This window comes from Podarcis cretensis (assembly GCF_951804945.1).
Source record: "Podarcis cretensis genome assembly, chromosome: 10".
Lineage (NCBI taxonomy): Eukaryota > Metazoa > Chordata > Lepidosauria > Squamata > Lacertidae > Podarcis > Podarcis cretensis.
This window is the reverse complement of record NC_137179.1, coordinates 25196592-25215352: the sequence shown is the minus strand read 5'-3', so window position 1 is coordinate 25215352 and position 18761 is coordinate 25196592. Positions and strand designations below refer to the sequence as shown.

At 42.4% G+C, this 18761-nt stretch overlaps 1 protein-coding gene across 3 annotated transcripts; it reads left to right on the top strand.

Moving 5' to 3' along the window:
• The first annotated feature begins 6291 nt into the window (after positions 1–6291).
• On the top strand, positions 6292–18523 carry NFYB (nuclear transcription factor Y subunit beta). Of its 3 annotated transcripts, none has more exons than XM_079993764.1 (7): positions 6292–6451; positions 11399–11492; positions 13209–13339; positions 13945–14142; positions 16279–16357; positions 17327–17406; positions 17613–18523. In XM_079993764.1, exons 2-7 carry the CDS (start codon positions 11399–11401, stop codon positions 17643–17645), a joined length of 615 nt encoding a protein of 204 aa, XP_079849890.1. In that variant the 5' UTR covers positions 6292–6451; the 3' UTR covers positions 17646–18523. The 3 variants fall into 3 exon arrangements, with proteins under 3 accessions (XP_079849890.1, XP_079849891.1, XP_079849892.1); XM_079993765.1 differs by lacking the exon at positions 6292–6451 and adding an exon at positions 7392–7572; XM_079993766.1 differs by lacking the exon at positions 6292–6451 and adding an exon at positions 8040–8139.
• The last annotated feature ends 238 nt before the right edge of the window (positions 18524–18761 follow it).

The following is an 18761-nucleotide window of genomic DNA, read 5'->3' as shown; positions in this document are numbered from 1 at the left end:
CTGGGTCATGTGGCCATCATGACTAAGCTGCTTCTGGCAAACCAGAGCAGCGCACGGAAACGCCATTTACCTTCCCGCCGGAGCAGTACCTATTTATCTACTTGCACTTTGACGTGCTTTTGAATGGCTAGGTTGGCAGGAGCAGGGACTGAGCAACGGGAGCTCACCCTGTCGCAGGGATTCGAACCGCTGACCTTCTGATTGGCAAGTCCTAGGCTCTGTGGTTTAACCCACAGCGCCACCCGTGTCCCTTATAATGCACTTTACAACACACTTAAAAGTTGTATTTGCAGCTGTATAGCTGAGTCCCCTCTCTTCCCTCAGCTGTCTATCTGCATTATGAAGCTAATAAAACTGGCCTACCTCATAGAGTGGTTGTAAGGATTAGGAAATGATAACAACACAATTATGATTATGATATTTATTTACAGTATATCCTGCCTTTTCCTCAGACTGAAACTCAAGGCAGCTTACGCAAATTAAAACAACACAGATAAAACACAAAAAGCAAAAACCATACAAAAGATAATAGTGACTGGACTTAATCACTTAAATCACTTAAAATCACTTAAAAAGTAATTAAACTATAACAGAATTAAAACAATATGCAAACAAATCTATTAAAATAAATAGTAAAAACTCCACAGCAGTGTTAAAAGTGCTTTTCCAAACAAACAAACAAACAGGCAGGCAGGTGCCCTTCTGGAGGATTTGGGTCTTATTCCTAAATAAACTTATGTACAATTGCCCTACAAATGTACTACAGTGGTACCTCGGGTTACATACGCTTCAGGTTACATACGCTTCAAGTTACAGACTCTGCTAACCCAGAAATAGTACCTTGGGTTAAGAACTTTGCTTCAGCTTCAGGATGAGAACAGAAATCGTGCTCCGGCAGCGCGGCAGCAGCAGGAGGCCCCATTAGTGGTGCTTCAGGTTACCTGAAGCCAGTGGCGTAGCGTGGGTTGTCAGCACCCGGGGCAAGGCAAGTAATTTGCGCCCCCTAACCCTGGATTTGCGCCCCCTAACCCTATCCCTAACCCTACCCCCCAGATGTTGCGCCCGATGCGGCCGCCCCCCCCCTGCACCCCCCACGCTACGCCACTGCCTGAAGCCACCACATGCTTACCGGGGCTGATGGGGTTTATCCCCCAAAACATGTGGAAGGCACCGGTTTGGGAAATGCCTGTGGTCTGCAAAACAAGCCACAAACCTAAGTGAAGCACTGCTTTGATTTATCAGCCACAAGACTTTCAATGGGCGACTTCTTTGGGCTCACTCTTCCTCTCTCTAACTTTGCCTCATGGGGTTGTTGCAGAAAGTAAAAGGGGGGCGGGGAAGGAGGGAAAGAACTTTTTATGTTGCACCCAGTCCTTTAGGGCAATAATTTTTAAAATAAATAAATAAGCTGATTAACAGCTTTTTAAAAAATCTCTTAAGTGGTGGACGATGTACAAAAAAATAAACAATAATACTGAAACATAAATAAAGAGGTCAGGTGTAAAAAAAAATTAATGAAGTTGAATGCCAACAAAACACACCCACACTAACCAATAAAATATTAGTAAAATTATAACCAATAAAAAATCTAAATGGGAAAGGATGCTAAGTGAACCCGGAATATCCCTTCCGTCACTCCGAGCTTTGAGCAAGAAGTCTAGGCTTTACCCACCTGGGGCGGGCGGGGCTTTTGCCCTGGGGTCGCGGCTGGCGGTGCCCGCGGGCGCCTGGCGAACCACTTTGCCCTTCCTCACTGAGCTGCCCATGGCGATGCTCTGGCCGCCCCAGCACTCGCAGCGCCCCCTTCTGGCCGCTGGGCGCAAACGCCGCCGGGAACCCAGCGGGCGCCACGGGTATTGAGGTCTCTCTCTCGTCTCCCCCTTCGCGCGAGCAGCAGGAACGGAGCCTCCGAGGGAAGCGGGGCCGCTGCAGCCTTGCAGCCTTTCGGGAGTTTCGCGCTGCCAAGGAGCTACCTCGCCTTCTCTGCCATCGTGCCTGTTGCGATGGCAATCGGATGCCAAACAAATGAATGAAATCCCGGACTAGGGAAGGGAAGGCGCGACCCCTGCTGACCTAAGCGGCTCGTGCTACTATTTCGTCAAGGGGAATTTACTCCAGACTCTCGGTGTTTTGTGGGAGGGATTCAGCTGCAAACCAGAACTTTAGGTTTCCTCATTTTGAAGCGCGGAGGGCATTAAAAGAGGCTCTGTCACCCCAGCACAACAAATTCCGTTAAACTAACAACCCTTACGTCTTGTGGTTTGGGAAGTGATGAGGAAATACCGTACATTTAAAAAATGGGATCAACAAATGACTAGAAAGATGTGCAAACTCCCCACAAACAGATCAAGATGTTTTAGATTATATCTGCTCTTCATTGAGCTTTGTTATTCTTTTTTCTTTATGGTGAAAACAAAAAAAAAAAATTCCTTCCAGTAGCACCTTAAAGACCAACTAAGTTAGTTCTTGGTATGAGCTTTCGTGTGCATGCACACTTCTTCAGATACTTTATGGTGGTTAGTGATCTAAACCACTGAGCCTCTTGGGCGTGCCAATCAGAAGGTCGCCAGTTCGAATCTGCATGACAGGGTGAGCTCTTGTTGCTCTGTCCCAGCATCTGCCAACCTAGCAGTTTGAAAGCACACTAGTGCAAGTAGATAAGCAGGTACCACTGCGGTGGGAAGGTAAACGGCGTTTCTGTGTGCTCTGGCTTCTGTCATGGTGTCCCATAAATGGTTTAGTCATGCTGTCCACATGACCCAGAAAGCTGTCTGCAGACAAATGCCGGCTCCCTCGGCCTGAAGTGGGATGAGTGCCGCAACCCCATAGTCGCCTTTGACTGGAATTAACTCTCCAGGGTTCCTTTACCTTCTACCTTTTTACAGCAACCAGCATCCATCTTGAAAGCCCAGTTCCAACATCATGCAGAATGGACCTCCTCTAAGGATGGCATCTACAAGATGCCCTCGTTAGAGTTATGTGAGTGGAATTCCCTGATTTGGACCACGTGCACAGTATGAACCAATAAGCTCTCCATACCAAGAAAGAGTTCCAAAATTTCACTGCAAACTGTCTTTAAACTTGTTACAAAATGTACAAATTGACACATTGCTCTTAAACAACCAGCAAAAACAACCAGCAATGCAGTCCAGTTTTCTTAAAGTTCTTACTTGCTGATATAGGTCAATAACTATTATCTCTCTGGTCCAGAGAGAGAATCAGATAAGCTAGTTGTTTCTTCAATATGCTGGCAGCTTCTGAGACTCACCCACTACTTCTGGGGATGAATAATCCATTAACAAAAACACTCCCAACCCCTTGTTGCAGCTTTAACTGCAAAAGCACTTTTTGGTACTTGTTGCAGTTTTCTGCAAAACAGTCATTCTGAAAATGCAAATATCCATTAAGTTTCATACACAATGCACGCAAACAGCATTTTATGCACATTAAACACCTCTCTTTTACAGCTCTGTCCTGCAGAGCATAACGATCGGTTGCATATTGTTGTGGGGAAAATACCCACCCAGGGTTTGTTGCCAGCTGAGTCTATCTAATCTGCCGCCATGACTAGATTGATCAACCAAAACAAAATTTTATTTCTTACTTAAGTATGAAAGGTACAGAGCTAGGAATCAGGAAAACTACTTAAAATGCTAGACTCTCATGCCAAATTAAAGAACACTTTTGTACCACTTTACAAGTGAGTCGAGGAATACAGCTGCAGGCAGGCAGATTAAAAAAAAAAAAAAATCTCACCAGTCCACAAACTGCCTTAGGCCCTTTCTCAAAGCCAGGCGGATACAGACGCAAATCACTCTTCTTTGTTCCATGAACTGCTGTGGGCAGGATTCCTGCATTGCAAGGGGTTGGGATAGATGACCCTCGGGGTCCCTTCCAACAATTATTTGATTCTATCCCCTTTTCAATGTATTTTTGATCTTAATTATTTCATGTTGGTCTGGTCAGCAGCTAATTAATTTTTGTTTATGTCTTAAGCATGCATTCTCTGTATGATCGCCTCAGAATGGAATCTCTCTGATTTTTGCTTACAACAGTATATGTTGTAATCAGGTGCATAAAGTGTTGGCTGGTATGTCTGTATTTACTTCATTTATGAATTGCTTCCAATGAAACAAATGGGGATAGAATAGGACAATCCAACTTTTAATACCAAGTGGGTCTCCAGAGTACTTCAACACAGAACCTACAGGCCACACTGAATTAGATTTCCATAGTGTAAAATAAGTATTCGCAATCTATTTAATATTATTTAATATACACAATTCATGTTTAATTAAATAAATATAATTAAATACAGTTAGGATATTTAATTATTAAACAAATTTAATACACAAACAGATGTATGCACATCCATTAACAATGCATGACAGATTTATTTATTTTTTAAGGTTTTAAGATCTCCTTTCTGGAATGTTGCCAAGGGTCTCCAAAAAAGGCTTCCTGCGGGCTGCATGTGAGCCACAGGCCACAGGCTGTACCACCCTGGTATAGAAGATTTTTTAAATCTCTAAACAATGAGATTGAAGAGGCAAGTGATTGCAAAACGTAGTCTGCAGCAATTCAATTACAGCTTAAACATGTGCAAAATAAGCACAGTAACTTCACAATAGCACTAATAATAAGTGATAACACAATCAACTGAATCCATCCTCTCCATCTAAGCCCCACCCCACCCCACCCCACCCCAATCAAATGCTGAAGGGAGATAAGTATTTTGATGATTGTCCCTTCCTGCCCGAGGGCTCATAAGCCCTCCCAAGCACATTTGGGGACAAGAACATAAGAAGAGCCTGCCAGATCGGGCCAATGACCCATCTAATTCAGAACCCTGTTCTCGGTGGCCAACTGATTCCTGTGGGAGACCCACAAGCAGGATCTGACCGCCAAAAGCACCCTTGCAGTTTCCAGCAGCTGGTATTCAGAAGCATTATGGACACAGACCATGGAGGCAGCATATAGCCATTGCGGCCAGTAGCATACCTAGGGGTTGGCAAGGCAAGGTTGGTTGCTCCACAAAAACTGTGCCTTTCCACATCAATCCATCTCCTTGCCAAGGGCACAAGTGGGATGGCAGCGCTACACCTCTGCTAGCATAGGAGCCAACTCCTAGGGCCCAAAGTCCCTTTGGCCCCACATTAAATATTTGAGGGGACTGCCCCCCCCCAAGTTGATGGGCATTGCATTGAAAAAGTGTGTGTGACCATGTCATGTGATTGATTATTGCACGGCCAATATTTCATTCAAGTTGGCACCCCTGTGCTAGTAGCCATTGATAGTGTTATCCTCCACGAATTTGCCCAGTCAAAGCCCTCCAAAGTTGATAAGATTTTGAGGTGCCACCACAAGGCGGCAGATCCCCCCATATCGTATCTTCTTTTCCCCCTCCATTTCCTCAACCTTAAGGTTGCCACATGAAGACTCTCATTTTAAATACTCTACTTTATGTTGGCTTATATATGTGGACACAGGACTGGATTTAGGTTTGATGAGGGTACTGAAGGTAATGGGGCCCTTTATATGTCCAGCTGTCCTTTGTCACCAATAGATTGTCACTTTTTTGTGTTGAATATATGCTATATGGTAATTTATGGACCTAATAGGTATCTAAAGCCATTTGCACATGCTGCCATGCGACCAGTCCATGCAGAATGTAGGCACCCTATATATAGAAATGAGCAAACCAGTGATATTTTAGGGAGCAGGCTAGCAGGCGACATCATAGGAGCCTAAACAACACCAAACACTGTTGCTGTATGTAGGTTTTGTTTTATTTGTTTTTTATCTTATATTTTGGAAATGTTTTTCTTTAATTTTTTGTGGGCCCCCCAAGAGAGTGGGGGCCTAAGCTATAGCTTGTTTAGCTTATACGTAAATCCGGCACTGATTTTACCCCTGAAAAAGAAGACGTGCCCTGGTAAAAAAAAAAAAGGAGGACACATGGCAATTCTTTTGTCCCTGACGGGGAGGGGGGAGACGCCATTTCGTGGGGGGGGGGTCCGCCTCAGGTGCCCAAATATCTTGAGCCGGCCTTGAGGGGCTGACAGGAAATTCTTCAGGATTCTTCAGACGAGCCCGCGCGCGCGCCCGTGTGTGAGCGCGCGCCGCCGTCACCGCTTGTGACCGTCGGGTTGTTTGTTTGATAGTTTATTTATTTCTAGGCGCGCAGCTGTTTGAAAGCAGCAGCAGCAGGAGGAGGAGGGAGGGAGGGGGGAGAGAAGGATCCGGCCAGCGGCGGGAGGGCCGCCCCATCGCGGGAAGAGCCCTCCCGCGAAGGGAGGGGGCGGCGGCTGGCGAGGAGGAGGCGGCGCGGAGGGAGGGCAGGCCGGCTCCGGGAAGCGGTGCTCCGCGCTGGGACTGGTTCCTTCGCAGCCATTTTCTGTCCAACCAAACAGCCGATTTGCGGAGGGAGCCAACCAGGGCCGCACTGGAGGTTTGTGCCTGGCTCCGGCCAATGATTGGTAACCGGTTTCACTGCAGGCTCGAATGAAATGTCCGTCTCCCTCCCCGGGCTCCGGCGTTGCCGCCGCGCCGTCGCTGAGGGGACCAGGAAGTGCGGGGAGAAGGAGAAAGCGAGAGAGAGAGAGAGAGAGAGAGACAGCAGACAGACAGAGAGGAGGAGGAGGAGGAGGCACCGGGGGGAAGGAAGGAAGGAAGAAAGACCGCGGCCCGGGCCCGCCCGCCCGCCCGCCCGCGTCTTTGTACTGCCGCCGCGGAGCGGAGGCTCTGGCGGCCGTTGCTCGGGGCCTGGAGAGGAGAAAGCGAGCGGGGGCCGTTGGCCGAGGCTCATGAAGGGAGATGGGCTGTTGTGACAGGAGTTGACCCCTGGAAGAGGAGCGGCGGGAGGAGCGTGTCACCACACGCAGGGTGGGGGGGGGGAGGTTGTGTGTGTGTCGAAAGGAGCCGCGTTTGCCGCCCGAGTCAATAGCCCTCCTGAGGCGCCTTCCCTCTCCTCTCCCGCTTTCCCAACCTGGGAGTCGGAGGGGACCCCCGAGGCTGAGGACCGACCACCCCTCTCTCGGCCAAGCGCGCGGCCCGAGCCTGTTTTATTTTTAATAGGCGCCTCTTCTACTGTTCCCTCGTGGAGGCCGCCCTTCTTTTCTCTCCCTCCCTTTCGCCGCTCTCCCTGCTCCTTTTCTCCTCCTGGGGTGGAGTTGGGTCTATTTATGCACCAGGGCTTTTGAATGCTGCTCGCTCTTCTGTTACTCCACACCACCACCACCCGTCTCCCACCATTTTTAATTTTTTTGTTGAGGTTCCCTGAAGGGGGAATGGGGCAGCGAAGGGGTCGATGGCTCCCCTCGCCACCACGTTGGCGATGGCCTGGAAGTCCACACACACGCGCGCACACCCCACACAGTCGTCGCCCCCCCCCATGGTTATCTCCCTCCCCTCCCCGCCTAGCCCTTGCACATGGTCGCCTTTCGCGGTCTCCAGAGTGGCTTTGGTTGGGGAGGCGGAGAAACGAAGCTGTCAAAAAGAGCTCTGCACGCTAAGAGAAGCTGCTGTTTTTGTCTCGCTAAGTCCTGGTCGCAACGCGAGTGAACCCCAAAGGTGGGTGGGTTTGTGGCTCTGGGGTGCTGGCTCTGGGCTGCCATTTAGCCGGGGGTGGGGGTGTTATTTTCCTAGCTTCCAAATGTTCAAACGTTACCAGTTACTTCTGTCTTGTTACGGGAGGTTTGTCTTTTGTCTTACACACGCGAGCTTTTTTTTCTATCCTCCCCCAGTCCCTTTCCTTGTGAAGTCTACTTGTCACTGGATGTGTTTGTGGAAATCAGAGAACACTGTTTTATAGAGTCCATTTACACAGCCTCTGGAATTGTTCAATCCTCAGACTTGTCCCTGGCCCCACCTGCCTAGTGTGAATGTACCCATCAGATTTGAATTGTTTGTGTGAATCCTAAGAGTACAAACTAGCTGGTTGGCATGAGTTCTGTGATATTTTTTTTCCAAAACATAACTCAGTCATAGAACTCTATTCCATTTGCATACCATAACTGATTTCTCCATTTGTCAAAAAGACTGTGAAGGTGGAAAAACAAGCCCAAGTTGCAGTTATGTGAACTAACCCATTTTGAAGACTTACTCTTTTGTTAGGGCAGTTTGTGTTTCTCCTTTTAGGTATATAAAGGCTTTAAAAGCACCCAGCAAAATTCTAGGATGAATATTCCCTGTATACAAAGTGTATGTGATCTGTTGATTTCCTGGGGTTGCCTACCAACACTGAATAGCATTAGCTTAGGCCTTCTGTAAACAAACTCTAGGTAACCCACAAGATGCTATATGACCACTCCATGCTGACATGGAATTCTCATGCAGGAACAAGACAGGTTGACAGAACAGATCTTGTATTGGTTGCCTTTGTCTGCTTGTGCGAACTTGTATGCACAACTCTGCTAGCAGAATGACAGATACCGCAAGCAGTAAAATACTGTACATAGAAAAGAGTACATTGAACAGTTTATAGTGTCATGGTGCTAACCAGCCATGTGCTCTACCACCTATTCAAGCTTCTCTCCCCCCCCCCCCGTTTTCCATCTTCTCTCCCCAGCAGACACTCATCATGATGTTTTTAAACGCTGTTGGGATTTCCCACCCCCCTAAAGATTTTTCGTACTGCAATTTTTGTCCCACCATGCCTGCTGGCACCTCCCTCTTGTGGATGGTGCCATTTTGGCTACATAAAGATTGCCACTTAGAGAGAGGTGTTAATATATAGAATGAGTGCAAAAACTTTTCTGAATAAAAAGTATTATTGTATAAACTTAAAGGCTTCTTCTTGCAGCAGTCTTCTTGATTTCAGCATGGCCTTAACTAGCCTGAAGGCAATCTGATACGTTCTAGTACTATGTGCTGAGTAGCTGCACTAGAATTAACCTTGCTCATTAAAATCCTGCAACTGTGCCCAACTTGGGTCTAATTTTCTTAAGAGCAACATTCACTTGAAAATTTAGTGAGATGTCCTTGTGTATATTTAGTATGGAATTGTCCTGTAGTTAGATTGGTTATTGAACTGATGGTTGGAAATTTCAAAACAGGAAAATGTTGAAGTAGGATTAATTACTGGTTTGTTTGACACCTGCTGAAATAGTCTCAAGGTGACTTATAAACAGTATAATGCACACCATAAAACGTACAAATGAAACAAAATAATAGAACACAATTTAAGAAAACAATGCTAAAAAAACACCACACCAGATATCTATCGCATAACTGACACAATAGCCAGTTATGAGTAGAAAATTAATTATATTCTTTTTAAGAAAAGAAAAAGGGGAAAAAGAAAATTAATTATATAATCAACTCATAAAATGTCTCAGAGGAGAGGAAGGTATTGCCCTGGTGCCATAAATATATTAATGTCTGCACCAGGGCACCTCACTGGGAGCGTGTCCCATGAACAGGAGAGATACAACCTTGTTGCCACTCTCTTCACCTCTCTTTGATGGGGCACCTGGGCTCAGATGACAACTATGGGATTCATGTAGGCTGCTGTCTGAGGAGATATTCCATCAGGTGTTGGGGTCCCATGCCATGTAAGTCTTTATAGGTTAAAACCAGTGCTTTGAACTAAATTCAGAGATGTATTGGCTGCCAGTGAAGCTAGCCAGAATTAATGTAATATGATTAGACCGTCTAGACTCCACAGCCGTCAGGCTACTGCATTCTTCATTATCTGCCATTTCTGAACTCTATTCAGAGGCAGTCCCATGCATAGCATGTTGCCTTATTTTAATCTGGAGGGTACCAGAATTGAAGCCAGGTTATCCTTGTCCATATAAGGATATAGATGGGGTACCAGCTGAAGCTGGGAAGGGAAGAGCACTCTATTAAACAGAGAGCACTCATGCAGCAAGTGACAGTAATAGAATTCCCATGCTACAAAACTGTTCCGTCACGAGAAGTGGTACTCTGTTTGGAATCAGTTGACCACCACTCATCTGGTCAGAAGAATTGCCCCTTGACAGCATCTCTGTCTTGTCTAGGTTAAGCTTCATTTTCTTGCCTCCTTTATTTTCATAGTAGTTTTTCAGAAAGAAGCAGAATCAGTGACTTCCATCAGTACTAATCCCCTAAAGTGCAGATCATCAGAATGTTGTGTATTTCTAGAGAAATTGTTGCATTTTCACAGTGTGATGTTTTCATATTGCTCTTGTGCTCAATGATTTCCAGAAAGCCAGAACATTTTGCTTTATTTTACCTGACTAGTATAGTTATAAAACATAGTGTTTTATTGCATAATTTGAAAGTGGCAAATGCTTGAAAATTATATACTGAAAGTTCTCATTCCAAATAACAATTGTGATATAAGATATCTGTAGACAACTAACTCATATTCTATTATAAACAAGACATGCTGGCAGTGGCCTCTTTATAGGCCTCTGTACAGTATCCATCAGTAGGGCTATTTCATGTAACTTAAGAAGTGTCACTTTCAACTAATGAAAGCTCATTTTCTTATTTGGAGTCCTAAGTTACCTCTTCCAAAGAACAGTCTTGGCTAAATGGCAAATCCTATCAAATCTGGATTCTGTACAAAATCTTAAAGTAAATTATGTCAGGTATTTTCTTCAGCTTTTGCCTCAGCTGTTAACCTTCTTAAGGCAGAAAAAGTCGGGTGAATAAAACTTGATTTAAAGCAAGGATTCTAGGATAGCGGTAGTCATCTTGCCAACAGTGGTACATTGGATCAGATTTAAATAATGGCATGTTAGACAGGAGGAGAACATGGATGCTGAAATTGCACTCTGTTATAATAGGTAGATCCTTGAGAGAAAGCACTAGCTGTATAGTTTTTATTTAAACTTAATGGTTATGCTGAAGCAGAGCCATAGCATTAAAGAGGTCATCCAAACTTATTAATATTTAACAGAAATAAACTCAGCATTGTTTAATGAAAAATTGTTGGTAACTTCATAAACATTGTCCCCTATTATACGGAATATAAAACTGGTAACATCTCTCAGAAGTATTCAATTATTTAGATAATTAAAACATTTTCAAGTGTAGCCCTTTAATCTTCAGCAGTGTGTATTTTGCAGCCCTTGTATATGATCTGCCTCCCCTGAACGTCTGGCTCTCTGTGGGTAGTTGCCTTCTTCACAGACATAAAGTGTTTTTGGATAATAAAAGCTTCATATTACTCATAAATAATAGAAGTACTGCTATACAGTACACTAAAAGTCTTCAGTAGAAGGCTTAGTTTGAATAATGAGCTATTATGTTTTAGGCAGCAAAGGTCATGTGTAGTGGGCATGCAATACTATTTATATTTTCAAATCTCAGGTATTTCGATCAGAAATATGTACTCAGATTTTTAAGAACAATATGCTTAGTCAAGTGGAGTGGACTGTTCTAAACTCAGATCCTTTTATTCCAGATGGATGGTGATAGTTCTACAACAGATGCTTCTCAGTTAGGAATTGCTGGAGACTATATTGGTGGTAGTCACTATGTGATACAGCCTCATGATGGTAAGTAATGTATTGGTCAAAGACAGTGTCCATTCTTATTGTCATTTTTCACATTGCAGCTTGCAGACGTGTAGAAGAGGCGTGACTGCAGCCCTGTGAAAATGTATCATAGTCTGTAAAAGAAGACTATATCATAAGACTCATTCACAGCTCTGTATTAAATTAATAGCTCTTATATGAGACCATTGCTCAGCAATGATTAAATTAATGTATACCATGTAGTACTTGTGTGCCATATGCTTCAATCCTGTGCACATTTCCTTGGGCTCAAGCCACATGGAACCTAATGGGTGCTATCAGTTGTTGGTCATACTTAAGTCCATTGATTTCAGTGGATCTACGTTTAGTATGACTTACTGGTAGTTGGGTATCACCCAGTGGGACATATTTAATGAGTAGCACTGTGTTGCAAGTAATGTGAGAAAAAGCTCATATTGGTACTGAACTAATCTTTTTATTTAAACAATATTTTAAACAGTTTTAAAAATAAATAAATCCTTAAGATTACCAGTTCTGTCTCTTGTAGATCTACAATATGTCCTAAAAATCTAGTTTCCTGGGATCTTGTAATGTAATATCTGTAAACACATAAAGAGTATAAAAAGAACCCTGCTGGTTTCAACTATCTAGTCTAGCATCGTGTTTCCCACACTTGTCATCCACATGTCTATGGGAAGCCCAGTGGCAGAAGATGACTACAGTCACACTCTCCAACAAGTGTTTCCCAACAACTGAGATTCAGAGGCATCATGCCTCTGATCTTGATGGTAGCATACAGCCATGATGAATAATTTCTGTTGGTCGTCTTTTCCTTCATGAATTTATTTAATTTGCTTTTAAAGCAGCATGTATGTCAGTGGACAAGATCACATATTGTGATAGCAAATGTGATATTTTCTTAAAGGGTGTTTAATTTTTTTTAATTTTTACAGTTAAATACAATTAGAACTAAACTAAAAGGAGGAAGGGTTTGGTGGGAGAGAGGGAGAAAGCAGAGGGAGAATAAGCTCTGTCAAACCAGTAGAATGATCTCTTCCTTTTCAAGGACCGGGCATTTGGAGAAAAAAGAGAGAAACTTTACTAACAGTTACTGTACAGCAGTTGTTTTGATGATGGTCAAAGGCTTTGTAGTGGGAGGTGGTTTTCCAAATAAGGTAGTGTTGTCATACGCCCGGTTTCTGCCAGACATGCCCTATATGCCTGCTCTTTTGGGGATGACCCATAGCTTTGTGGTAAAGTACATGCTTTGCATGGAGAAAGCCTCAGGTTCAATTTCTGGCATCTCCTGGTAGAGGCAAACCCTCTCTGACACCTGGAAGAATCGCTGATGGTCAGTAGAGACAATGCTGAACTAGACGTGTGTGTATGTGTCATACAGTGATAAGCTTTTCCCCCCTCCGTGCTCCTAAAATGTCAATTTTCAGCCCAGATTATTTTGACATGCTGGGATCACCCAGGAAGGCCAAAGAATGAGAAAGTGTATATGTTTACTTTTTGTGTACATTTTTAAGGTGGGAATGTGAACTTCTATAGCCTACATATATGACAGGCATTTAAAATGAGAGTTATCATAGCAAAGTTGGCAAATGTGCCTTTTTTTCTTTTTCTTTTTTTGCTCTTCAAAATATGGCAACCCTGAAACAAGGTGTAAGTGACGTTTTCAAAGGGGTGCAACATATGAAGCTAATATTTGTGTATTATGCTCTCTCTTTTTAGATACGGAGGATAGCATGAATGATCATGAAGACACAAATGGCTCCAAAGAGAGTTTTAGAGAACAAGATATATATCTTCCAATTGCAAATGTGGCAAGGATAATGAAGAATGCTATACCTCAGACAGGAAAGGTAATAACTCAGAAAGAGAGCTTTGCTAGCATTCCATGTGTACTGTAAGAATCTTAGATTCATCATAGAATTTTTTAAAATACGGCATAATCATTGGGTTGCATTCAGTGGGGGTTTAAGACCAAATATTGAGAGCTCCTTCAGATGTGATGTAACAATGAGAGCAGGAAGTACAAGTGCTTTCTAATCCTCCATATCTCTAGCTGCCCAAAACAACTTTTGCATCTGCCTCTCATGGAGGGATTACAGTCCTAGGTCCCCAATTGTTGCTGGACTACATCCCATCATCCTTGACCATTCTGCATATTGGCTGGTGGTTGCACTTCAGCAACATCTGTGGACACACAGTTAGGGAAGGCTACTCTAAATGAATGGCAGCTTTGGTTTTTCAGTTATTATTATTTCTAAAAAACTACTACTCAATTCAAAATTGTCAAACATTTCAAATTTGAGGTAATGTGTACAATTAAACCATTCTGTTTGGGGTAGCTTAACTGGCCCAAAACATTTTATTTTGTTGGCAGTTTTGCTGTTGTATATATTAGGGTTAATTCAGATTGGAAATGAGAAATAGTTTGATTACTAGATGATGCTGATTATTCTAGATTGCTAAAGATGCAAAGGAATGTGTTCAGGAGTGCGTAAGCGAATTCATAAGCTTTATAACATCGGAAGCAAGTGAGAGGTGTCATCAAGAAAAACGGAAGACTATAAATGGGGAAGATATTCTCTTTGCCATGTCCACTCTGGGATTTGACAGCTACGTGGAACCTTTGAAGTTGTACCTTCAGAAGTTCAGAGAGGTTTGTAATCTTTCTGTGGTTTTACTTTACAACAGTTTGGAATTTTGTCTATTATGACTAATTACTGTTTTTATATTTTATATAAACCAGGGGTGTTGACTGAAAATTTTATTTATATGAAGCCTATTTTCAGAATGTAAATGTTATCGTGTTTCTTTTTTTAAAAAAATATGTAATTTTTGTTGATGAACCAGCTGGTTTATATGCTTTTAAGGATTTGGCCTTTTTCTGTCCCTGCTAGATTAGTGTTGCAACTTAGATGGCATGCACTGGTCTGAAAAAGAAGCTTGTGTTTACTAGCTTGCTGCTTTTACTTCATGTTTTTATTATCACATAGTGCACTATTTAGAATTGCTTTATTTTAATGTGTCAAGTCCAGGAGAGTACATGGTCAAGCATCTCCACAAATTCAATGTGAAGCTTGAATAATCTAGCATTTGCATTCCCCTTTGACTCTTCTCCTCTTCCCATATGTTATGCAATGTTTTACTTCCTATCTGGATCTGTCCTGTGACAGGTAGACTTTCTATCCTCTCTACCTTGCATCTATTTAACATTATTGTACTTATTCTGGCCAAGAGGAACAGCAGCTATTGCCCACACACTTGCTCTTTTATTTTTATTTCTTTAAAAACATTTTTAGGCCACACTTCATATTAAAAGCCCCAAAGCGGTTTATGACAGCGGATTAAAACATTCCTAATGCCTGATAGGATAGATGGGGGGGAAGGGGCAGCTGCTTTGTTCTTTGTAATCCCATAATGATGTGGGGGACAGATTGTGGTGGCGGTTCTCTTCATTGTCATTTTCTTACTTTCCTTCTTACTGTGGGTAGTGCTAAGGTGCAACAGCAATAAGGAGGGTGAACTAGCAGCAGTGGGAAGAAAGAGTCTCCTGAGAAGCTTGATGCAGCTCTGGTTGTTGATTTTTGATTTTACCTATTTATTTTGTTAAGAAGCTACATTGCAAAATGTTTGAAATGAGCACTTAATGTAATGTGTAAAGAAATCTGCAGTCGCTTTCTGTGGCAGTAGCTCAGCATTGCTCATCCTTGCCCTTTGCTCCTTTTCACACTGAATGCTGTTTGTGTGCAGTTTGTGCCAGCAATAATTCCTTCTTATCATAACAAGCTACGATGCATAGGTTAAACTGCTGCAGTTTCAGATGCACAAGTGGCAACTTGGGCTGCTACAGACATGCAACCTCTTGAATCTTCCTAGTTGTTTCTGGTGACACGAGGTCTAGCTCCCACAACCCTTTCACCCTCCTCTTTTTGGCAACCACTCACTGGAAGATGTATATGAGAGGTTGTGTTTGCTGAAGAACCATAGACCTCTTGCAATAAAAGCTGAAGGAAATATCACACACCTGTAATTTAAATATTGCTGTTAATTGCACTAACTGTGCTTGGATCTGTCTCTTGAGCTGCCTTTCCACCTTGCCTCATTTCTGTTCAGGGTTAGAACTCCAGCTGTAGTGGGCCTTCTGAAAACAGCTCAAGGCCATAGGCTTCTGGCACGACTCAGGGGGGTTCTTCGCACTTGCATCTCACCCAAGGGGAGAATTCTGTGCGAATCTCTGGTTTGGCTAATTTAGAGCCTGCTGCATTCAGCCTCCGAGCCTCCAGATTGAGCCAAGCTTCCAGTTTTGACTACAAACCTCCTGAATGAATGCAGACTGTGTGACACAGACTGAACCCAGGTTTACTTTGCTTAGTTAGTTTATAGTGTATAGCTTCTGATGCACAGCATCTCCTAACTTTATGCACATAGTGTAAACAGTTGTCTTGTTGTTTGAGGCAATATAAACACTTTATACTTAACTCAGTGAGCAAGGAGTTTTCTCTGAAATGGCTAGCAATAACAAAGGGGGAAGATCCTGAAGCTCTGCTGCGCTACTCTGCTGGTTACACTGCTACAGGTGTGATCTTAAAATGTTATCAACATTTACACCAAGAATACAGATATAATTATTGATGTACAAAATATGTAGAATTATAGAATTCTGTAATGGAGATCCAGGGTTTGAAAAACCTATTGCGTATAAACTACACTGCTATTCCAAAAAGCGTGCAATGATTTAAGTGGTTGAAAGTGCTTGTATCCTCATACAAAACATTATTTATCCTTTTTCAAGGCCATGAAAGGAGAAAAGGGTATTGGAGCAGTTACCACAGCAGATGGCCTTAGTGAGGAGCTCACAGAGGAAGCATTTAGTAAGTAACACTTGAAGTTGCTGGGACAGATTTTGCTTTTGATACTTGACACTTGAGATTGGAAGAAGCTTGTCAAGTATGACCAAGGGGCTGCAACCTACCAAGTACTGCTGCCATGTGGTTTATGTAGAAGTCCATGAATGGTGCACTGAAATGCACTGGAGTCTGTGCTTTGTGGTTGGCACCTTGTGGCTGGTTCATGCACATGTATACATCTCCTGAGTTCTATTTATTTATATTTATTCACAATATTTATATGTCACCCAACAGCAAAGGTTCTTTGGGTGGGTTACATAACATGAAATCAGAAATGAGGTAAAGCTAGAAAGAGTGAGTAACATAAAAGCATGAAAAAATTATGACTTGAAGACATTCATGGTTGTAAAGCTAACTGTTTAAATTGGGTCTGGAAATAGTCTGGATGCCAGTTCATATGGCACAACACTGAAGTAATCTGTTCTTAACAGCCAATCTTATTGAATAATTTAGCTTGTGGACCAAATGGACCTTTTTCAAAGGTATTACACTGCAGTAACCCAGCTGGGAGGTTACCAGGCTGGGCCTGTGGATAACTGTAGGAAGACTTAAGGTCCTCTGGCTTCCCTAAGATGCTGTTTGTATCTTCAGTGACCATTCTAGATCCAAGAGCACTCCCAAACTTCATGCTAGTGTAACTTCTTTCATTTTCCAAATTAGATGCCGCCTCCACCATTTCATTGTCTTGAGTCTAAATTTCTTGTCTTCACCCGAGTTTCTCAGTCTTATCTGGTTTTTCAGTCTTTGTTTCTCTGTTTTTAATATGCACCAGTGAAAGAGATTAGATTTCATTTGCAGTATCAGGTGGTGTCCTGATACACTGTACACTGGCCATAATACATTTTTTGTTTAATGGTGAACACATTAAATTTGGATTGGAGTATCATTCTCTGTGGATTCAGCCCCTTAACTAAACTGCTTTCTTTCTTTTAGCTAACCAGTTGCCAGCAGGCTTAATAACTGCAGATGGCCAACAACAAAATGTTATGGTTTATACAACATCTTATCAACAGGTACAGTGCTTCCGGTTCTTTTTCTCCTGACTTATATTTAAATATTCCCAGTTTCTGCAGCTATAGCTGATAGCAACCAGACAGGTAATAAACAAGTCCAGTGGTTCTAAATCAGCACTTGTTTAACAGTTGAACCTTCCAAATAAATGCATGTGCTTCTATTGTAAATTGTTGAAATTAATCTTACTTTGTTTTGCACTCCCTAGATCTCTGGTGTTCAGCAAATTCAGTTCTCATGATTTGAAGATGGCTCTGGATTTGGGAACTTGAAAGAGATGGGCAAGGAAATGGGAATGCTGAAAGGGAGGAAAACTTTGGTTTAAAATGGCTGGTGAAAAGAAAAATGTCACTTTGTATATATAATAGCTGTAATGTAGCTGCCTGAGGCTTGACTAATTGAGGTGTGAACTCTGACTCAAACCTTTTTTCATGAATGATTTTAAAAGAAATTGGATTTTAAAGGTATTAAAGTATTTTTGTTTTGTACAAGAGTTTGTTGCTCTGTATAACTCCTGTATGCATTGTATATTGCAATTTACTACTGTCAGAGATTTGTAGACAGTTTCTTATTTTCATATTGAATCATGTTACTTTTGTAATTCAAGTAAACAGCTGGGTAATTAATTCAAGTTTACCCTTTGAATAAAACATAAGGGTACAGTTCATTTTGAATGCAAGTTGCCTTTATTATAAAAAATGAGATTTTGTTTTGTAACTGTCTTGCATGACTAAAGTTGAGTTAACATATTTATTAATATTTCGACTTTGAAAGGGAATTCCTCAAGCGCCAGCAGTTCAAAAGAAGTGCTCCCAGTGTTTTAATGTAATGATTGAATTAATGTGAATCCGGAAGTATCCAGTCTCTAGATCTTAGCATTAGAAGCTTGGGACATAATCTACCAAGAACTGCTTTGCACAAGTTTTCACAAGACAATAACTGTCTTCTGCAGGGCTAGTTCTGTGGATTGCCTGGTGCCCCATAACAGTGTTAACTGTACATTGTAGTGCAGTCCCTATTTTGCAACAACTAGAAGTATGTAGTAGAGTTTCTTTTGTTGATTCCATTGACTTAGGGGCATTCGTCTCACTGCTTTTGAAATAAACCCTTTTTAAGTTATGATCTCTCTTCATAAAAGCCAAATTCTCTTTACTCATTTGCAACAGTTTGATAGTCTTTTGGTAATTCATCATTATTCTCTAAACTTCTCCATTTCCATGCTTGATGGGAATTCTGAACTGTTTATAACATCTGTGGAGTGTGTGGGTGTATGCTTGTGTCTGAATGGATCTGAAATGGAAGACTTCAGTTTGCACTTGGCTGGTGGTTTCCTGTCTTTGCAATAAACTGCCATATA